This window comes from Prionailurus bengalensis, chromosome E4 (assembly GCF_016509475.1).
Source record: "Prionailurus bengalensis isolate Pbe53 chromosome E4, Fcat_Pben_1.1_paternal_pri, whole genome shotgun sequence".
NCBI lineage: Eukaryota > Metazoa > Chordata > Mammalia > Carnivora > Felidae > Prionailurus > Prionailurus bengalensis.
Window position 1 is genome coordinate 26,890,164 of NC_057360.1, and position 22,675 is coordinate 26,912,838.

Here is a 22,675-nt window from a genome sequence, read left to right on the forward strand (position 1 = left end):
TCCTTCTGTGGGAGGCTGAATAATGTCCTCACCCCCATCACTCCAAAGATATCCACATCCTAATCTCCAGAACCTGTGACTATGTTACCTTACCTGGCAAAAGGGATTTAGCAGATATGATTAAATTAAGAATCTTGAGATAGGAAGTTACCCTGGATTATCTGGTGGGCCCAAGGGAATCCCAAGGGTCCTTATAAAAGGAAGGCAAAGGGGTCAGATTCAGAGAAGATGTGACAAAGGAAGCAAGGTCAAAGGGATGCCATTGTCGAAAGGGGACCTACACCAAGGAATGCAGACAACCTCTAGGACTGGAAATAGAAGGAACAGATTCTTCCCTAAGGCTCTAGAAGGAATGCCACCCTCTCAACACTTTGATTTTAGCTCACGAGATGAGATCCACTTTCAAACTTCTGACCTGCGGAACTGTACGAGAACACATGTGTTGTCTTAGGTCACTAAGTTTAGGGTCATTCGTTACAGCAGCGATAGGAGATTACTTGTCTCCCATTTCCTCAAAGAGAAAAGAAGCCAGGTAGTGAAATTAATATTTGGTAACCTCTCAGGCCCTCCTAGTACTTTCCCTTCTCAGATCTTTGTATTTCTTTTTTCTTTTTCTTCTCCCTTCTCTCCTTTGTTCCTCCCTCTGCTCCTCATTTAACAAATGTGGAGTACCTTTGTGCCCCTCCTAGAGCCCCCAGTAGTCCTACATGTCTCTTGGCAATGTATTTGCTCCTTGGCAATGTATTTGTTCCTTTCATTTTCTGTTCATATGTTGTTCCAAAAATGCATACTATACCATAATCTACAGCATTTACATTAAAAAAGCAGGTATGGTGACCATGCCTTTCATGTTTAAGCCATTTTTTCAAATTGCAAATTAGCAAATACAATCCAGAAAACTTGAAAAAAAAAATCAGAGTAAAAGATAAAAGTCACCCTTGAGAGAAAGCCACTGTTAACATTTAGTATATGTCTTTTATATATATATAAAATATATATATATTTATATATTTATTATATATATACTATATTTATAATATATATATATTCATATATATATAAAAGACATATACTAAATGTTAACAGTGCATATATATATGCATCTGACTACATATGCATGTATATAAACACACTTGGGGGGCTGTTCATTTTACCAAAAAAGGGTTTCACATCCTAATACTATTTTGTAAATTGTTTTTCACTTAGCAATATCAACAATGCATTTTAAAAAGTAGAATAGCTTTAATAGTCCTTAAATTCTTAAATAAATAGATTTAATGACAATCAAGATCCTAAAGGACAATGAAGCCTGCCCCGCCCACTAAGCTGGGAATCACTGGGGTAGGGAGTGTCCTGGGAATTGTCCTTGGGAAGAGCAAGTCTCCCTCTGCGGAATTGTCTAGCCTTAAATCTCAGGCTGCACTTTTCAGTGTCCTGTGCTTATCTTGTTCACTATGGATCCCTTTAACTATGTCTTGGCTTCGTGTGTGTGTGTGTGTGTGTGTGTGTCTTGACTTTTAACACCCAATTTATTATATGTATCATAAGGCTTTTCTGACGAATCTGACCTATTTGCCAGTGGGACAAATCATCCTCAAAAACCAAAGACAAATTATCAAGTTAGCAGAAGGGTCTTGTTTGTTAAATAATGGTGTTTTCCACATAATGTAACTTATTACAGTCAATAAGTAGTTTCCTCTTGGCTATTTTAAAAAAAAATTTAATGTTTATTTTTTTTATTTTTGAGACAGAGAGAGACAGAGCATGAATGGGGGAGGATCAGAGAGAGAGGGAGACACAGAATCTGAAGCAGGCTCCAGGCTGCGAGCTGTCAGCACAAAGCCCGCGTGGGGCTGGAACTCACGGACCATGAGATCATGACCTGAGCCAAAGTCCCCCGCTCAACCGACTGAGCCACCCAGGTGCCCCTCCCCTTGGCTATTTTTAAAAATTCAATAGGTGTGCATGTGTTCAAGCCTGTGTGAGCCTGCATGTGTATGTGCGTGGGTGTGTGTGTGAAGTCTGATCCATTTTTGTGCTTAGGTAAAATCCATTTGCTAATTTTGGGACAAGGCTAGCCCTTATACAAATGGGCAGTAGGATCCTGTTGCAAAGAACACAGGTTTAGGAGTCAGAAAAACTTGTTTCCAAATGGGGCTCTGCCTTCCCTACCTATAAGACCTTGAACATATTATCAGCCTCTCTAAGCCTCAGATTTCTCATGTGGAAAATGAGGGTCATAACTCCTTACAGAGTTGTTGTGAAGATTCAGTAAGATCCCCAGTGATTCCCAGGACTTGTGACTTGTCACTTGCTGGGACTTTAGAGCACTATTATCACACGTGCAATCACCATCATCACCCTTTAGCCATCCCAAATAAATCTGTAGTTTAAGAAAAGACAGTGGGTCTATCTGGTAATCTCAGTTCAAGCCCCCTAGCCCTGGTGTACAAACAAGTTGGTTACATTCTAAAGCCTGCCCAACGTAGAAATTCTGGAGCCACTTCTGAAGATTATACATGGATGATCACTTAGCGCAATGTCTGGTACATAGTAAGTAAATGTTAGCCATCGTTATTACCATTCTAGTTATTCACTAGTATACCAAGAGAGATTATGGTTTTTACTTCTCTGTGCACCGACAGATTTATAGAAAATGGTAAAGGTCATACCTACCCTCCTGCAATGGTTCAAATTCAATAACATATTTTAACTTTTAATACTTACCAATATCCATTCATTCAGACATGACTAACTTGCTTTATTCTAGAAAGAGTTTTAAACTGCTAACTTTTGATGTACTTTTTGCATATGTGGTCAGTTGGCTTTCTTATTTCTCTTTTTTGATTTTTTTTCACTTTTTGTATTTCTGATTATCCAGGTAAAAATTGCCAAACTCACATTTTCTTTTTTCTAAATATAAATATTTTTTATGTATAAAAATGTTAGTATATATGTACAAATGTGTATGTAAAAACAAGAGTGTATATATATGTATAAAGGTGCATCTAAAGTGTATACAAAAATGTATATCATATATATAATTTTGTGTCTTGCTGTTTTGCATACATGTAATTATACACTTTTTAACATTTCTAACAGCCATCAAATGTATCTTCCATAAATTCTTTTTTTTAATTTTTTTAAATTTTTTTTTTTAACATTTATTTATTTTTGAGACAGAGAGAGGCAGAGCATGAACGGGGGAGGGTCAGAGAGAGAGGGAGACACAGAATCGGAAGCAGGCTCCAGGCTCTGGGCCATCATCAGCCCAGAGCCCGACGCGGGGCTCGAACTCATGGGCCGTGAGATCGTGACCTGAGCTGAAGTCGGACGCTTAACTGACTGAGCCACCCAGGCGCCCCTCTTCCATAAATTCTTAATCACTTCTTAGTATTTGGGATATATAAGCTGACTAGAATTCCTCTTTGTTTATTTTACACCAGTGTGTAAAGGGTAAGAGTGGGAGGTGTTGGTAACATCCAAGGAGAGGAAAGAAAACATAACCACTGTGTGGATATTTCCTGTGGTTGGGGCTAGGAAACATAGACAGCCATAGCTGGATCAATGGAAACCAGTATGAGTGAATGTTTCCTAGAGTGTTCTAGAACACACACATGTATATCAGGGCTTTCAGAAGATTGGGAAAATGATGAAGAGCGTAATACCTAACATCTATGTAACACTTTTCTCCCTTACTCTATGCTGATTCAAAAAGGATTTAGCGTGAACTCAACAACAAAAAACAACCCAGTTAAAAGATGAGCGAAGTGTTTGAGGGGTGCCTCTCTGGCTCAGCCAGTAGAGCATGAGACTCTTGATCTTGGGGTTGTGAGTTCTAGCCCCATATTAGGTGTAGGGATTACTTAAAAATAAAACCTAAAAAAAAAAATCTGAATAGACATTTTGCTCAAGAAGATACACAAATGGCCAATAAGCACAGAAAAGATGCTGAACATCAATAATCGTTAGAGAAATGTAAATCAAAACCACCATGAGATACTGCCTTGTATCCGTTAGGATGGCTGCTATTAAAAACAAACAAACAAATAAACAAAATAACAAGTGTTGGAAAGGATGTGGAGAAATTGAAGCCCTCGTGCACTGTTAGTGGGATTGCATAAATGGTGCAGCTACTGTGCAAAACAGTCTGGTGGTTTCCGAAAAAATTAAAAATAGAATTAGCATATGATCCAGTAATTCCACTTCTGGATATATACCCAAAAGAATTGAAAGCAGGGTTTTGAAGTGATATTTGTACGCTTATGTTCATGCATTATTATTTACGAGAGCCAAAAGGTTCAAGGAACCTGAGTGACCATGGATGGATGAATGGATAAACAAAATGTGGTATGTACATACAACTGAATATTATCCAGCCTTAAAAAGGAGGGAAATTCTGGGGCTCCTGGGTGGCTCAGTTGGTTAATCGTCCAACGTCAGTTCAGGTCATGATCTCATGGTTTGTGGGTTCGAGTCCCGCATCAAGTTTTCTGCTGTCAGCACAAAGCCCAATGCAGACCCTCTGTACCCACCTCTCTCTCTGCCCCTACCCGGCTCATTCTCTCTCTTCCTCTCTCTCTCTCAAAAATAAATAAACATTTAAAAAAAAAAGGAAGGAAATGCTGACACATGCTACAACATGAATGAACCTTGAAGACCTTATGCTGAGTGAAATAAGCCAGTCATGAAAAGACAAATGCTGTATGCTTTCAATTATGAGGTTCCTACAGCAGTCAAATTCACAGAGACAGAAAGCAGAATAGTGGTTGCCAGGGGGTGGGGGGAGGGGGAATAGGGAGTCGTTTAATTGGTACAGTTTTATTTTTGCAAAGATGAAAAGAGTTCTGGAAATTGGTTCAGCGACAGTGTCAATGTACTTAACACTCCTGGACTGTATTCTTAAAAATGGCTAAGATGGTAGGTTTTGTTATGCGTATTTTACCACAATGAAGCGATTTTCAATTACTTTTTAAAAAGGATTTAGGGTACTTAGAGTACCCCGTTCTTTCCAAAATGCTTTCATATACATTATCCCAGTTGATCATTAGAACAACCTAGTGAGGGAGCAGGCTGGGTATTATTACTCCCATTTGGAGTAGACGAGATTGCCTTGTAGGGGTGTCATGGAGCTCCCACAGCTTTTAGGGGGAAGGGATGGCTTCTGTCTACCCAGAGTCCTTAATGACAGGATGTGATTCCACACTTTCTGATCCTCATTCTCATTGGATCCCTGGCCTAGTGGCCTGTGCCTGGGCCCCAGCAAGCTCCCTCTGTCACTCACTCTCCTAACTTTGCAGACTCACTCAGGGACTGGAGGTTCTCCTGGATGTCCTCTCAGGACTGTACAGAAAACTCAGAGGTGGAGTTGTAGCCTCTGCCACCAGAATGAACAGAATCTGAGTGTTACAGTTTGATGAGTTCTAACAAAGGCATATAACTGTAACCCATGCTCCCATCAGGATAGAAAACATTTCCATCACCTCAGGAAGTTTCCCTTCCCAGTCAATACAACAAGCCCAAGGCAACTACTATTTTGGTATTTTATTCCATGAGAATTTTTAATTCTTTTTTTTTTTTTTTTTTTTTGGTGGGGGGATGGGAGGAGATGGCTTTTTGCTGAGTATTCTTCCTGAGTGGTTGTTTATGCCAGGACCTTGGACCTATTAAACTTAAAAAAAAAAAAAAAAAAAAGAAAAGAAAAGAGAAGAAAAGAATAAAGTAGCTTCCTTTGTTTCTTCCTCATTTTATCTTTTTTTTTTTTCCTCATTTTAATTATAGCTTCCCTTTCCATGGAGCCTGTCTGTCCCAATGGTCTGAGAGTGCCTTGAAGGCAAGGACCAAGCCTATTTACCTCTGTTCTTCAGTGCCTAGCACATAGTAAGCACACAACATGTCCCAGGCACTGTTCTAAGTGCTTTTTACACATCAATTCATTTAATCCTTGTAAAACTCTAGGAGGAAGGTGTTATGATGGGGTCCATTTCACAGATGAGGACAGTGAGAGATTTAACAGTTTAGTGTTAAAGACACCATAGTCAGGAAGCAGCAGAACTGGGATTTGAACTGGAGCAACCTGGCTCCACATATGGCTCTTACTCAGTATTCTCATCTGCCCTTTAATTACATGTGCTTGTTGAATGAATGAAAAATGATCCTTTTTCACCTTCCCATCTCAGTATGTCCATAGCCAAATTAAATGGTGGTCTCCCAAAAGTTTCTCTTCCCCACAACTGACCTCACTGCTCCTGCAGGAGACCCTGCAGGGTCTAAGAAGCACAGAACCTTTCACCTCTTGGCTCCCTAGCCTCACTTAATCTCTCATGTCTAGGTGTCCTTTTTTTTTTTGTCCTTCCTAGAAAACATCTATCAGATTCACCCCTTCCTCTCCCTTTGTCACCCGCTAGACCCCAAGACCTGACATTTATTGCCCACCTGCCTGTACTCACTAACCTTTGTCTTACATTTTTCCTTGAGCTCTTTTTTCTGGCTTACCTCTTAACTCAGGCAAATGAAACCCCAAAGCACTCCTGACAGCCCTGAAGAGAACGCCCACTGGCCCAGACCACCAAGCCCTTTTGAGCTAACCACGTGCCCCACCCCCACCCCCACCCCCGCCCCAACCTTGTGCCTGAGAACATGGACCATGGAGTAACCTCTGGAATGACCTACAACTACCTTTATGACATTATAATACTAAAATATCTGCCCAAGGAGGAGCCTCAGACTCATTTACATAACATACAATGTCCACATAGGGCATGTTTCCTTAAGGTGCATGGGCAACCTTATGCCTGCCTCCACATACGATGATGAGGCTTCCCTATCTAAATATTCATCCTAGCTTAGAACAAAATCAACTCATTCACCCTCTCTTGGGGAGCCATCACTTTGGAAGCCCTTTCTTATTTGCTGCAAATTAAAGTTTTCTTTGAGCAACTACTCAACATGGTGCAGTTTGGGACTCACCTAGGAGCAAACTCACATTGGTTTGGTCACACCTTTACAAGTGCTGCCTCACTCTTTGGGGGCCTTGGGGTTTACATGCATTTTTATTTAACATTCACAATAATCCACAAGCCAAATATTATTATTCACATTTTGTAGATAAGAAACTGAATAATAGAACCCAGGTTCAAACGGATTTTGTCTAGCTCTGAGGACTCTACCATCTCCAAAGACTGGTGACCTTCAGCAAGTCACTTAACCTCCAAGAGTCTCAGACTTCTCATTTGTAAAATGGGGATAATGACAGTAATTACCTTATTATTAGAGCAACTGAGATAACACTTAGTACAGTGCCTGACACACAGTAAGTGCTCAGAGATAATTAGCAATTAGAGTTCACAAAGCCTATATAGCATACACAGAATGAGTTGGCTAATTGTTCTGACCAAAATGCTATCTGAAGAGCTCTTGAACTATAGCTGGGAAGAAACTGCCATACGTGGTCTCTTTGTAATCCCTCAAAGGTGCTCTCCCCAGGGAAGCACTGTATGCTGTATGAAAAAATTACCTTACTGTTCACCTGCGCAATGCACACATTAGAAAATACATCCAGTCTGGTGGAAAGTGCACAGAATCTATGGCTGTGCCCTGTCAGGTGTGTAACCATGGGAAATCTTGAAATGTCTGAGCTTTGTCATTTACAAATTGGAAATGATTCCTTCCCCCCAAGAATATTGAGATAACGCACATACAGCCTTTAGGACATTGCGGGACACATAGTTAAGACCCACATAAAGGAATTGTGCAACATTATCATAGTCAGATAATGTTATATGAGCTCGTTTTAATGCAAGTCGAGGACGAGATGGATTTATAAATCATATGTTATCAAAATCAAGTGTTAAAAGTATAGGAAAGGTAAAAGGATTGTGCAAATCAGGTACTGGGGTGTATGTCTTGAAAACCTAACCAACCCCAAGGGGGGAGCGAGGAGCACCTCCCTTGAAACCTGAGTAGGGAGGCGGGGGAACACCGGCCCTCCACCCACCCCAGAGCCCCGCCTCCAGGGTTGCTCGACGCGGCGCCCAGGCTCCGCCGACGGGAGGCGGGGCCGGCCCTGGTCACGTGAGCGCGGGTGCGGAAGTGGTGCAGCGGGCCCGTGTTCGTGGTTGGACGAGGCCGCAGGTCCCGGGGGCGGGGTCAAGTCTGCCAGACGCGCCGGGAGGAGCCGGGGGTGGAGGCAGGCGCGGGGGCCGGCGTCGGAGACTGGGATTCGGTCTTCTGGGCGATCGATTGCTGGACCAGCGGCGGTCCCGTGCTCCCCGGCCTGCGCGCGCCAGCTGCTCTGGGTTCCCCAGGCCGAGGCGCCGGCGGCTGCGGCAGGCCGGTGTGGTGGGGAGAGGGAGGCTCGGAGGGCGCGGGCGCCCGGTGCACGGAGCAGGCGTGAGGCAGCCGGGGGCCGGGACGCCATGTCCATGGAGGACCCCTTCTTTGTGGTGAAAGGGTGAGTGTCCCCGCGGTCTCCACTGGAGGAGGAGGTGGCCGTGTTGCCAGCCCGCACCTCCCCGCTCTCCTCGCCGGAGGGGGAGGGGAGACAAGTGGAGGCTAGGGAGGGGACAGTGGGGACGGCTTAGCCTGCAGGGCCATGACCAAGCGTCCAGAGACATCCCTTCCCAGTCCTACCTGGACTGTGAAAACCATGTCCCCAGCCAAGCCCCTGGGGAAGGAGGTCCTCTTTGGCCTGTGCGCCGAGATACAACTTATTTGGGGTTCGAGGGGACCAGCAGCTCTGCAGGTGGGGAGGGAGACGCGCGTCCTAGCCCCAACTGGGGCTCCGGTGGAGCACGGGGCCCTACTTCGAAGGAGGGAAAACAGCATCTGGGCAGGAAAAGGGAAATGGCCCTCCTGAGCTTTGTAGTTGGCGTTGATGGGGGTGAGTTCCCATTGTCCATTGAGTTTGGAGCTCTGGCCCGCAGACTGGTGAGACCACAACATGCCCAGAGGCGCCTGAGCACGTTTGCAGGCTGGGCTGCGGGGGAGCACGGCTCCGGAAGACAACTCAATTCAGTGGGGGCGTTTTTACTGAGTAATGTGAGGGGAGGAAAGCAGCCGTTCGAACTCGGCGATGATGTTGGAAGGAAAACAAAATGAAATCAGCCAAACTAAACTTTCCTCAGCTTTATATTAGCAACTGGGATTTTCCCACAGTGCTAAAGGAAGTGAGCGCTTTCTTTTTAACTCCCTGATTTCATCCAGGCTATTTGACAGGTTCCCCCCATTCTTATCCAGCCTTTCAGAACAGAACTGCCTTAACTTTTCCCTATGAGCTGTCCTGACTCCATCTTTGATTGCTTGATTGTTTGGAGGTAGAAACTTGGTTTGCACTTTGTTGTATTATCTTTGTAGCCATTAAGAAAGATGGATTCTTATGTTGTTGTAACTTGTCACTTCTATGTTTTAAGTGTTAGACATAAAAAAAAAAAAATCTGAGAACTACTAAATTCCCAGAAGATCAGTACTAGTAATCACAAAGTGTCCCTTTGCTTGCAACTAGTTGCTACTAGCTTCCTATTTCTGTAGTGGTAAAAGCTGACCAGTTGCTTGAGTGTGTTTTTTAAGGATTCTTCTCAGAAAATTCACATGGTACTTTAGGTGAAGGACTTTGTTATCCATGATACAGTAAAATCTATACACTTCTTAACGTTTTCTTAAAAGGGGTTTCTTCATCTTACTTTAAGGTAGATGGGAAAGTGACGAGTTGTAGATTGATTAGTAATATGTGGCTCTCTGCTTGGAAAATGTGTTATTTGTTGGAAGGATTAGTTTCGGGGTTCATTTTTAAATATCAAAGCCGTGTGTCTTTTCCTTAAAGGGATGTTCTTAATGCTTAGGTTGCAAAGGTTGTCTCTGGCAGTGGAAAGCAGAGAGAATCAGAAATTGTTTGATTTTTAATGGAATTTGCAAAAATGCTAAATTGCCCTGCCATCTTGGCCTTTTTTTTCCTGATAGTATCTAATACATTCTACCAATGCTTGCTCACTGATTAGATATCACTGTTGTATTGGAACACTGGCCTGGATTGTTGGTTGACTTTATATCATGTTAGCTCATGCCCTTAAGGTGTCTGAAGAAAGAGATTCACAATACTTCCAGACTGTGAGAGAATATTTGGGGAGCCATGTACCTCTATTTATTAATATTGAAAATGTATTGCACGGTGTAGAAAAATTAGATGCCTAAGTTATGGCTCTTAGCCTAGCAGCTATGGTTCTGAGAAGCAACTCACCCCAAAATGAAGTAGAAATGACAGGTGATAAATTAAGCGCTGAAGCGAATGCTACAGAAGATTAAGTGCCCCAGTAGTTCTGAGAAAAGCTACTCATTAGAAATGGTTATGATTGGAAAAGCTTTTAGAGATAGTAGTAGGTCTTGGATTAGGTTTTGAAGATGGGTAGAATTTAGTGAATTCAGGCCCGAGTCTCATCTGGACTCTTACTAAAATGAGTCTCTTAATTGGTCTGCCTGCTTCTGGTCATCTGCCTTTGGTTCTATTGGATCAGAGCTGTCTAAAATATAACGTGAGCCATATATGCCATTTGATATTTTCTAGTAGCTATGTTAAAAACTAAAAAGAAACAGGTGAAATTAATATTAATGTCATCTTTAATATAATCAAAATATTTCAGCATGTGATTATTATAAAGATTATAATGGCGGGTGCCTGGGTAGCTCAGTCGGTTAAGTGTCTGGCTTCAGCTCAGGTCATGCTCTCTTGGTCCATGAGTTCAAACCCTGCATCAGGCTCTGTGCTGACAGCTCAGAGCCTGGAGCCTGCTTTGGATGCTGTGTCTCCCCCTTTGTCTGCCCCTCCTCCCCTCACACTCTGTCTCTCTCAAAAATAAACATAAAAGAGAAGATTATAATGGGATATTTTATTTTTTTGTACCTGGTCTTCAAATTTGGTGTCTATTTTACACGTATAGTACAGCTCAATTTGGACACTAAATTTGCATCAGAAATCTTTGATCTGTATTTAGACTTCATTAAATTTATACTTGAAAAAGCAGATTCACATACCCAAATATTTCAAACATACTTAAAAATTTTCCAGTAACTGAATGGCGTATCAGTTTTTAAATTTAAATTGATTGAAATAAAAAAAATCAGTTCCTTCATCCTACTGGTGCATTGCAAGTAGTCACCTGTGGAGCCCATATTGGGTTCTAGCTCTTCTAGAACCCAAGCAGGGGTTTCCTACTTCACATCTTTTAGTGGCTGCCTGTTGCCTACAGAACAAAGTCCAAACACTTCATGGCCAGTATGATCCAGCCGTCCTTTCCCCTCCGCCCACTCTGCCTACCCTCAGCTCAGAGCTCCCACAACGTCAGACTCAGTATGGTGAGTCTGACCCGATACTGGGCGCTCTTACTTCACACGCACCCACTCTGCCTGGTTCACCCACTAAGCTTTGAAGATTCAGTGTAAGCATCTGCACTGCCTCCAGGAAGTGCTTCCCTTGGCCCTTGTGACACATTATTGCCCCTCTTCCTCTGGCTGTCTTTCATTATTAGACTATGAGCTCTGAGGGTTGGGGCTGTTTATTTTTCCTGTACTTCCAACCCAGCACTTTGAATATACAGCATAAATGTTAAATAAATACTCAAAGGTGGTGGTGGTTGTGGTGGTGGTGCTTAAGGAGTAGTGATTCATGGGTGGGAACGCTTGCCAGCAAGGGCCCTGAGATGGGCATTGTGTATTAGAAATTATCAAGGAGAGCATCTCAGGTGTGTAGGAAGCTTATTTGGGGGAAGTAATAATAATAACAAACGTTTAGGGGACACAACTCCTATCCAGGCAGTTTGTGCTAAGTAAGCACTATCAAATTTTTCACTTGAAAAGAGCAGCTCTGTGATGTGAGTACTAGCCACATTTTAGAGATGAGGACCTGAGGAAGCATAGAGGGGTTAAGTTATTTGCCTAGGGTTACACAGCTAACAAGTAGTAGACCCAGGATTCAAATTTGAACTGCCTAGTTCTACTCACACTGTTAATATTTCACAGTATAGGTGGAATAGGGTCAAGGAGAGTCTCATTTTGAAGCCATGGGAGATTTTTAAATCTAGGAAATGGTGTGAAATTAGTTTTTGGTTTTTTTTAGGAATACTAATTTGATGGTAGTGTTGGATACATCAATGTGAGGAAAGATTAAGAAGGGGACCAGATAGAAAGCTGTTTTAATCTAAATGTGTAGTTCTTAATGCCTGGATGTTTGAGGCTAGTTTTGTGGGGTTTGAACACTATCAACGAACGTCCTGTTCAGAGGAGAATCCCAGAACACAGGAGAAAATGACCACAATGGGGCAGCTGAGCTCTTAGGACACATGAAGCCAGCCTCTACCTGGAGTAGACATTCGTAGTGGTATTTACACCACCAGACTCGGTCCCTGAAACTCCAGGTTTTACTGAATCACCTCTAGCCTGCCCTTAACCTAGCCTCTCTGGTGGATCCTCTCCATGCGTTCTCACTGGGTGAGATTGATTATTCCCATTATGTCAGGTACTCTGTGCACATCCAGGTCAGTCTGACCCCACTCTCTTCCCCCTCGCTCCCAATGCCTGACCAGGCCTTCCTCCTCTTAGCCCTCTACTCCTGACTCTGCATTCTCCTTCGTCCCATGTCCACTAGGCATTGTGTTCTGTCAGTGCCATCCCTTAGCTATCTCTAGAATCTTATCTCCCTCTTTAGTTACGGTTCTTCTACCCTGGCTCATGTCCTTGTTCTCTCCTACCTGGACTCGTGTAAGCAACTTCTTCAGCAAGCTTCCCACCGCTACCAGATGTGTCCACAGGGACACGGTCAGATCATTTCTCTATTCAGAATCTTTTATTCTAAAATATTGAGGGTCTGTTTTGTGTGCCAGGAGCTGAGGGTATAGAGCAGCGAACAAACAACGTCCCATCGTTATGGAGCTTACATTCTAAGGACAGGAAACGAACAAATATGTGGTATGTCAGGTGGTGATAAGTTCAGTGAGAATAAAGCTGGGTGAAGAGAAAGGGAAAGTGGATTCTGGGTGTAATTTTTCTCTTTCTCTGACTTCAGGAAGCAGTGAAGTTTGGTGAAAGAACTGGTTTTTGGTGATCAGGCTGACTCAATGTTGAGATCTCACCTATCAATTATTTGGTGTAACTTTTGGCAAGTTAATTCTCCTCTTTGAGTCTATTTGTACAAAATGTCTTAGCAAGGTACAAAATTGGCTTAACAATACCTGCTTTATTAGTTGTAAGGTATTAAATGAGTTAATGCATGTAACTTGGCCTAGCAGTTGGGGGCACATATTAAATGCCCAACAGACATTCTCTTTTAAATGTTTCCATCCAAATTGGCTGCCCTTTCTGAGAGGAAAACCCTGGTTTTTGAGTAACATTTAAAATAATGTTAGAGGAATATATGCTTCTTTTGGAAAATTAGGAAACAAAAATATAAAAAGGAAAATAAACATTTATTGAGGAAACTGGGTGGCTTAGTTGGTTAAGGATCTGACCCTTGATTTCAGCTCAAGTCATGATCTCATGGTTGTGACCTCGAGCCCTGTGTCAGGCTCCTCACCGACGGTGTGGAGCCTGCATGGGATTCTCCCACCCTCTCTCTGTACCCCTCCCCTTCTCACACACACTCTCTCTCTCTCTTTCTCAAAAGAAATAAACCTTAAAAAATTTACTGAAATGCCACCATCCAGAAATAATTCATTAAAATTTTGGTGTCTTTTTTTTAATGCTTATTTATTTTGAGAGAGAGAGAGAAAACGGGGAGGGGCAGAGAGCAAGGGAAAGAGAGAATCCCAAGCAGGCCCCTAGCCTTCAGCACAGAGCCCCCAACTCGATCTTGTCAATCAGTGAGATCATAACCTGAGCTGAAATTGTGACCTGACCTGAAATCAAGAGTCAGATACTTAACCCACTCAGCCACCCAGGCACTCCTTTTGGTGTCTTTTTTGATCTTTATTTCTATTAATAGTTTTAGGCAATACTACTAATAGAGTTTTTGATCTCTTACTATATTATCAGGCACTGTTCTAAGAACCTAATAGGAATTATCTTTTTAATCCTTATGAAGTAAGTAGTAGTACTATTATCATTTCACAAAGGAAGAAAATGAAACTTAGAGAGTAAAAAAAAAAACAAAAAAGAAAACTTCAAGCTTATAAGCTTATCAGTGGAAAGGCTGGGATTTATATAGAAGTGTATTATTATTATATTATTTAGTAATTGTTTAGAAATTGGAATCATACTGTTTTAAATCTTTTAATCTGTACTTTTTATATCCTTTAAATGTCTTCAGTGAGGAGGGCTTTTAATGATTCTGTTGTATTTTGTCGTACAAATTTAATATAGTTTATTACCCAGGATGACAGTTGTGATGTTTCTGATTTTTCACTATTACAATTAATGTAGTGGCAAAGAGAATGCCTGACAGGTTTTTATTGCTGTTTCTGATTATTCCCATAGCCTGGGTTCCTGTAGTAGAATTGCTAATTCAGAGAGTATGCACACTTAAAAAAAATGTTTATTTATTTTTGAGAGGAGCAGGGAGGGGCAGAGAGAGAGGGAGACACAGAATCCCAAAGCAGGCTCCAGGCTCTGAGCTGTCAGCACCGAGCCCGATGCAGGGCTTGAACCCACAGACCCTGAGATCATGACCTGAGCCGAAGTCGGTTGCTTAACCGACTGAGCCACTCAGGTACCCCAGAGAGTATGCACATTTTTAAAGTTTTTGGTACATACTACCAGATTGCCCTCCAGAATACACCCCTATCTCCACTCTGTCCCTCACCCCACCCATTTCCCTTAATCTCTTAATAGTACTGGGATTCTCATTTTAAGAAATCTGTACTAAATTGTGAGGTGAAAAAAATACCGTATTTGAATCCTATTTCATCTTTGTATTTAGTAGGGACGCATGCAGTACTTGTTTGATGAGTTTTGGATTCTGTATTTTTCCCCTATCTTGTTGGCAACCTTTTAGAATTTGTGACTTCTAACCGAAGAGGCCAAGAAAACCACAACATTGAGCATTGGGTATGAGAGTCTCTTGGTACCAAGTGAGCCTCTCCTATAGGTAAAAGGCACGAATGTTGTGGCTCCTTAATATTTTGCTGTTTGGGAGGCTTTGTGCACCTGAATAAGGATAATTTCTAGGTTCTTGGCTGTGGATCAATGTTGAGATAATGGCATAAGTGAGCAGATGAGCAGTATGGTGTATGTTGTGTTGTGTTCTCTAGCCAGCACCTGTCTCTGCAGCTAGATTGTGCGTTCCTTGAAGGTAGGCCTTGTGTATTTTATTCACAATGTTGAGAAAACTATTAGTATAATCACTGAAAAAAATCACTTGTTTGTAGAGTAGTTTTAATCTAATAAATTTGAATATAAGTCAAATCTCATTTTCTACTTTTTTAATTTCTATTTTTTAACATTTATTTATTTTTGAGAGACAGAGAAAGACAGAGTGTGAGTGGGGGAAGGGCAGAGAGAGAGGGAGACAGAATCTGAAGCAGGCTCCAGGCTCTGAGCTGTCAACACTGAGCCAGACGCAGGGCTCAAACCCACGAACTGTGACATCATGACCTGAGCCGAAGTCGGATGCTTAACCTACTGAGCCACCCAGGCACCTCTCATTTTCTACTTTTTAAAAATCAGAATCAGATGTTTCACTATAAAAACAGCCTTGAAACATTTGTTACAAATTTATCCAATGCCTAATACTATATTTGGCTGAAATTATAGTCTCGTTGGAGAATGCTATACAGAAATGCAGAGGAGTGCAGGCGAAAGACAGTATGCATTGTGTGTAAGATTTTGGAAGAGAGTTAAGATGCCGTGGAGAGTAAAAAACGTAAAGACCCCAGTGGGAATGTTGGTCAATAACATTTTAGTGAAGCAAGTATAGGGTCTCAATCTGGGCCTTAAGGAAATGTCTGCTTTTCATTTGCAGAGATGTAGGGACTCTTGGCTGGGGAAGCAGCAAGCAGAAGTCTAGAGCCAGGAATGAGAAAGGGGAGGATGGGAAGGAGACCTGCCAAGTGACACAGATTTTGTTTTAATGAGAAATCAGGTTGGGTATTAAAGTCGGCCAGTTTGGGGGAGGAAGGTGTGGAATACCCAGCTGAAAGAGTTTCAGTTTAATCTGTTTCCTGTTACAAGTTCCTAATCAGGAGGCAGTTTTAACTAGCAGTTACTGTTCACTTGCCTTTGGGCAAACAACTGTTAAGGGCTCAAACCCAGGTGTTCTGATTCCACAAAGAAAATAGATTGTCTAGAGGCTTAGCAGAGATGGGATTGAATAGGTCTTGGTGCTGGAAGGCGCCTCATAGTCAGGGTCAGAAGCATTTGAGGCAAACAGCCAAGATGCCCAAGCCCCATTCTCCTATTTGTTCAACGAGTGCAGACTAGATATCTTGAAAGTTCCTTCCAGATCTAAAATCCAGTGATTGGGCTTCAGTAGAAGCTGTGCAAGGTGAGAAGTTTAAGAGGAAAAGCGTCTAGACAAGTTTCAAGTCTTGGAAGATAGTGGCGCCATTGACTGAAAAGGGGAAGTTAGAAAGGGATGCAGACGTTTTTTATTTTATCTTTTTAATACTTGCTTTTTTTTTTTTTTTTTTGTAGGCAGGATAGGATTAGTTTGGTTTTAGGCAAATAGAATGGTCCTATGGGCAGCTGAAAATATAGGAATTAATCCTGGGTGAGTGGCTAAAGTTGGTAATGCAGTTGGGGAGTCATCAGCTTAAAGGGACATTTTGAACCTGTGAGTAAAAAAATCTATAAAAAGTGCTGAGAGGGGCACCTGGGGGGATCAGTCAGTTAAGCTTCTGACTCTTGATTTTGGCTCAGGTTGTGATCTCATGGTCCTGGGATTGAGCCCCATGTCGGGCTTTGTGCTGAGGCTGCTTAAGATTCTCCCTCTCCCTCGGCCCCTCCCCCTCCTCCCACCTGCTTGCTCTCTTTCTCTCGTCTCCCTCTGTGAAAAGAAAAAAAGTGCTCAGAAACACTGGGACCAAGTGGAGGAAGAGGAAAGAGAAAACTGGTAGAAACTAGAAGAGCACAATGACACAAAAGCAAAGGAAGTGAGAGTTTCAAGAAAACAGGCTGTGGTGGCAAGTACCTTGAAAGTGAGCACGAGTGCAAGCCACTCGTGACTTTGACCTGCAGTGTCATTGGTAGTATCCCCGGGGAGTTGTGGAAGCAGCAGCAAATTGAGGTCAAAATTGTATATAACTGCAGGTGACTAAGCAGAGGCAATTTCTCCCCCACAAGAGTAATTGCAAAAGGTATCACAGTACAGTTGAATTTGGAAATGAAGTGAGGTCAAGTGAAAGGAGAGTGTGTGCTTTTCCCCTTAAATACAAAAGATGTGAGTGTGGAAGTCAAGCAGTAACCAGAGCTCCTCTCTCACCCTGCACGAGGGATTGGTGGCAGAACGAGGTTGGTAGGATATGGGGCGGGCCGGTGATATGGTTACAGGTGTTTCATTACTAGAGTGGAAACCATGTGCCTTTCGTAGTATATTGATGAAACAGGAACCTGTCGGTAGAGTCATGCAGAACGAGGGCTGCCCCAGATACCGGTATTGGGGCAGATTGTATTTGTCCAAAGGTGGCCACCCCAGTATACATCTTGCCCCATTTGCTTTTCTCTGATTGCAAAGCTGGCATTCTTCTGTCAAGCTGGGATCCTTTCCCTTGAACCTGGGCAGACCTTTGTAACTGCCTCACCCGACAGAGCGAGGGGGAAATGACACTGCTTGACTCCTGAAGCTCAGGTCCTAAAGGACAACCAGCACAGCTTCTGCCTGTATCTCTCTGACCCAGGACACAAGCCTTGGGGGTCCTGAGCTAACATGGGAAGAGTGCAGCTGTACTGAAGCCGCAAGGGAGACATGTGGACAGACGGCATAGACACCAAGGAGCACATGTTCTTGCCGCCCCAGACATGGTGGAGCAGGGACCAGCCGTCTCCTCCGTGTTCGGCACGATTTCCCGACCCACAGAGTCCACGAGCATAATAACTGGTTGTTTTACACCTCTAAGTTTTGGGACGGTTGTTACACAACCACCGTAACTGGAACAGATGCCAATTCAGAGTCTGTCAGCATGATCTGAGAAGAAAGGAGAAATCAGAAGGCTGCTTGCTGGGTGTTGCAGCTCCAATTATCCTACAACTCGTTGGTGTAGCTGAATGGAAGATTCTGCGAAACTCAAAATCCCTAATGGCTGAGATGCTCCTTCCTCCAACTTTACTGATAAACTTGGTGAGATGTGGATGAGAAAACTTTGTGATTTTTATGGACATCTGGATGTATTGCCTTTAACCCTAGAGGTTGGATGGGAGGGTGGGCCCTTCCGTATGGTGGAACAGACTGGAACGTTGTATGGGAGAGGCTCAGCTAGCAACGACAGGGTTAGTGTTTGCCTGGCTTCGGAAACAAACTAGGTTAGTTCTGACGGTGTCAACTTTTTATTTATAATGAATGGAAGACTCTGGTTTCGAAAGCTTTGATGACTTCATTTTTGTCCCAAAGATACATTCTTCAATGATACAGACTGTGTTTTCACTTTTGACAATCATTTACCTCTAGTTCCCTGGGCATTGAGGTGGATTACAGCAAAGGACCTTCATTCTGGTGTTCTTGGAATTTAATCCACTAGGATATGACAAGTCCCATGATTTTGACTGACCATTTGGTGGACAGCGATGGGGAAGAGCTTCATCTCTAGCATTTTCCAACACTGTGACTCTCATTGCCCATGAAATGTGTAAGACAGAACCGACTTTGGAAACATCTGCAACAGATGTGGCAGCAGAAAATTGGCCTGACTGTTGTGGAGACCTTCTCTGGGTCAAGAGCTAAACCTGTAATTCCTAGGAAAATAATTAGCGAGTTTTTGGTGAAACGGTGCCAGACATGATTCCCAGTGCTGTTGGTGAGCAGATTGTTATTAACCAGGAAGTTTGCTAAGCCAAAGAGCTCCAAAAATTCAAGGTATACCTGGCCCCTCATGGAAAGTTCTGGGTGTCAGACTTCAGTTGTCCCCATCACACAGTTGAAAGAAAAACCTCAAATAGATAAACCAGACTTTACAGGAAAAAGATAGCAATATTTTGTGATTTTGACCTTTTTGGAGACCAAAGACAAAAGTAGATCGCTGCTGCCTGGGAAGTCAGCAGCTGCTGCTGTTTGGTCAGGGTGCCGTGTTCCTCACAGGGTGAAGTGCTCCTCACGGGGTGTGGTGCTCCTCCCAGGGTGCCATGTTCACATGGGCTGTGCTGGACTTGTGTGGCGGGGGGGGGGGGGGGGGGGAGGGGGAGAAGTACCTAACTAGTCAGTTCTTAGAGAAACAGCTCCTCCCCCCCCACCCCCCGCCCTTGCTGAGAAAGGAATGTGAAGAAAACTCAGTGGGCTCTCTTCTTTCTCGTTAAAACCCTCACAGATCTGAAGCAGATGACGTTGTTATATACTCCTCTTTTTTTCTCTCTCTCTCCTCTGTTCTGTTAATTGATTTACTGGGGATGCCTAGTGATTTTAAATAGTCAGCTCCAGATATTTACAAATGGTTGTTAATTGAGTTGTGTCACTAGAGTCTTGCACATTTATTGGGTGTGTCTTGTGGCTCTTGAAACCGTTCAGAAATCCCAAGTTCTTTGGAAAATTCTGGTTACCATTAATATTTGGCGTAAAAAAGAATTTGTGCCACATGTTGTTTTCTATTCTCCTTTCAGGCCTTCTTTTCCAGGCTGATGCTAAGCTGACATGAAGTTGGGAGATGTTTTAAACTTCGAGTGACCCCTCTAGCTGCTCTTAAAATGGGATTCCTTGACACACGGCAGGTTCTGGCTTTTCAAGATTTGAACCATTGCCGATAGTTCCCATTTTTGTAATTCTTTGAAACGTGTGTCTTAGAAATGCAGTCTAATGCCTACTTTGCCTTTCTTTTGTCTGTGCCACTAACTGATAGCTAAAGATGAAACTTATTGAAAAACAAGAGATTGAGAGTGGAATAAGCCAGGTGACCAGTTGGGCCTGTGGGGTGTTGGATGTTATCCTGGAATTGCTTTGTGGCATTTTTCTGTTTCCTGCCATTTCTTTGATTACTTCTTCAGAACATGCTTAAGAGCTCCCTGATTTCACTCTGTGCTGCTAGGATTGAATCCATGCATGTGCCCCACCTCCCCCTCAAGTCTATCAGTGTCTTCAGAGTTATGGTTATGAAAGTGTGGTCCTTGAATCTCAAGGGGTTCCCGCCCCTCTCACAGAAGAGTCCCTTGGCTTAAAATGCTTTTCGTAATAAAACTCAGGTGTTGTTTGTTTTTCCATTGTACTCACATTTACACCAATGGTGCAGAAACCTGTGGCAGATAAAACTGTTGATCCCGTCACCTAAACCCAGGCCGTGGCACTACACCGGTCTGGTACTCGTTGTGTTCCTCCCTCACAGTAGGGGGGGGTGGAGGGGGAGGTCATGTACCCTTAAGAATGCCCTTCCTGAAACAGTAAAAATTGTTAGTTGTGTCAAAGCTATCCTTGAAGACCTTTCTTTCTTTCTTTCTTTCTCTCTTTCTCTCTTTCTTTCTTTTTGATGTTTGTTTTAGAGAGAGAGAGACAGAGCATGAGTGGGAGAGGGGCAGAGAGAGAGGGAGACACAGAATCCAAAGCAGGTTCTGGGCTCCGAGCTGTCTGCACAGAGCCCATCGTGGGGCTTGAACTCATGGACGGTGAGATCATGACCTGAGCTGAAGTCGGACACTTAACCGACTGAGCCATCCAGGTGCCCCAAGACCTTTCTTTTTTAAAAGTTATGATTTACCTACAGTAAAACTGACCCTAATTTTTAGTGTGCAGTTCTTCAAGATTTGACAAACTGATACAGTCGTGCGTAACCACCATCTCACAAATAAGGTATGGGACCGATACATCTCCCCTAAAAAGTTCTCTGCAAGTTTACTCCTTGGTGAGTCACAGATAGAAACTACAGCAGGTGAGGGGCGCTTGGGTGGCTCAGTAGGTTAAGCATGCAACTTCGGCTCAGGTCATGATCTCACAGTTTGTGGGTTTTGAGCCCCACAGCGGGCTCTGTGCTGACAGCTCAGAGCCTGGAGCCTGCTTTGGATTCTGTCTCCCTCTCTCTGCCCCTCCCCTACTCGCACTCTGTCTCTCAAAAATGAATAAACATTAAAAAATTAAAAAAAAAAAACTACAGCAGGTGAGTCGTTGCACAAAGGAAGTATTTGCATCAAAGAAGGAGTTCACAGGGAATAACTTCTAAAACTGTGACTCCCCAAGCAAGTATGGATGCGTTCCTTTTACTTAGGGTTAGGATGAATATTTAAAAAGGGGAGCCTTGTCATCAAATGTGGAGGTGGGTGTAAGGTGCCTGCACCATAAGAAAACCTGCCTGTGTGAGCTTCGTATGTTATGTAAATGAGGCTTGCGCTCCTCATTGGGGGATTGGGGGAGGTTTTAGCGTTATAATGAGGGAAAGGGAGTTGTAGGTCCTTCTGGAGGTCACTCCACGCTCCATCTTCCCTTTGAGGCTTGAGTCGGGGGGGGGGGGGTGCGCTCTGGGCTGGCCGGAGCTTTTGTCAGAGCAGGTGCAACTGCCTGAGTTGCTGTCGCTTGGGTGTTTTCAATTTTTGGCAGTGACGACTAAAGCTGCTCTAAGAATTTGCAGGTGGTTGTGTGAACGTAAGTTTTCATGTCACCTAGAAGTGAGATTGTTGGGTTATATGGTAAACGTATGTTTAATTTTAAGACACAGCCACACTATTTTACGAAGTCGCTGTGCCATTTTGCATTCCCTTGAGAAATGCAGGAGAATCCCGGCTACTCCGCCGCCCGGTCAGCATTTGGGCATCCTCGGTTTGTTTTAGGCCATGTGTAGTGGTATCTCACTGTGCATTTAATTTGCATGTCTCTAATGACTAATGGTATTGGACGTTTTATGTTCTTAAGCTGTCATCTGTATGTCATCTTTGGGGAAAGCACTATTCACATCTTTTGCCCGTTTCCCTTTTGCTGTTTTTTCTTTTAAGTTTTTACTTATTTGAGAGAGAGAGAAAGCGTAAGGTGGGGAGGGGCAAGAGAGAGAGGGAGAGAGAGAATCCCAAGCAGGCTCCACACTGTCAGCACAGAGCCCGATTCAGGGCTCGCGCTCACCTGCTGCGAGATCATGACCTGAACTGAAGTCAGATGTTTAACTGACTGAGCCCCACCCCCCCAGTCGCCCCTGCCCATTCCCTGCCCCTCATTTCTTTCTGGGTTTTGTTGTTGTTTGTTTGTTTGTGTTTTTGAGAGAATGAGCTCCATTGGGGGAGAGGGACAGAGGGAGAAAAAGAGAGAATCAGTGTGGAGCCTGGCTTGGGGCTTGATTTCACCACCCAGGGATCATGACCTGACCCTGAAATCAAGAGTTGGATGCTCAGCTGACTAAGCCACCGAGGTGCCCCTTTCCCTCCATTTCTTTAAAATGTCTTTTAAGTTTATTTATTTTGAGAGAGCATGTGCAGGAGGAGCAGAGAGAGAGGAAAAGAGAATCCCAAACAGAGCTCTTGACACATGGGACTCGATCTCCCAAATCCCCAAACCGTGAGATCATGACCTGAGCCAAAAGATGGACAGTTAACCGACTGAGCCACTCAGGCACCATACTCCCAGTTCTTAGTTGGGTTTGTTTTC

The 22,675-nt window shown here is 43.3% G+C and overlaps 1 protein-coding gene across 1 annotated transcript in view; it reads left to right on the forward strand.

Annotated features, from left to right (window-relative positions):
• Window positions 1–8,077: 8,077 nt before the first annotated feature.
• Window positions 8,078–22,675, forward strand: part of STX6 (syntaxin 6) — a 51,607-nt gene continuing 37,009 nt past the window's right edge. Inside the window, exon 1 of the mRNA XM_043568970.1 lies at window positions 8,078–8,452. Within this exon, the coding sequence (XP_043424905.1) occupies window positions 8,418–8,452 (35 nt within the window). The 5' untranslated portion in view covers window positions 8,078–8,417. The remainder of the gene's footprint in view (window positions 8,453–22,675) is intronic.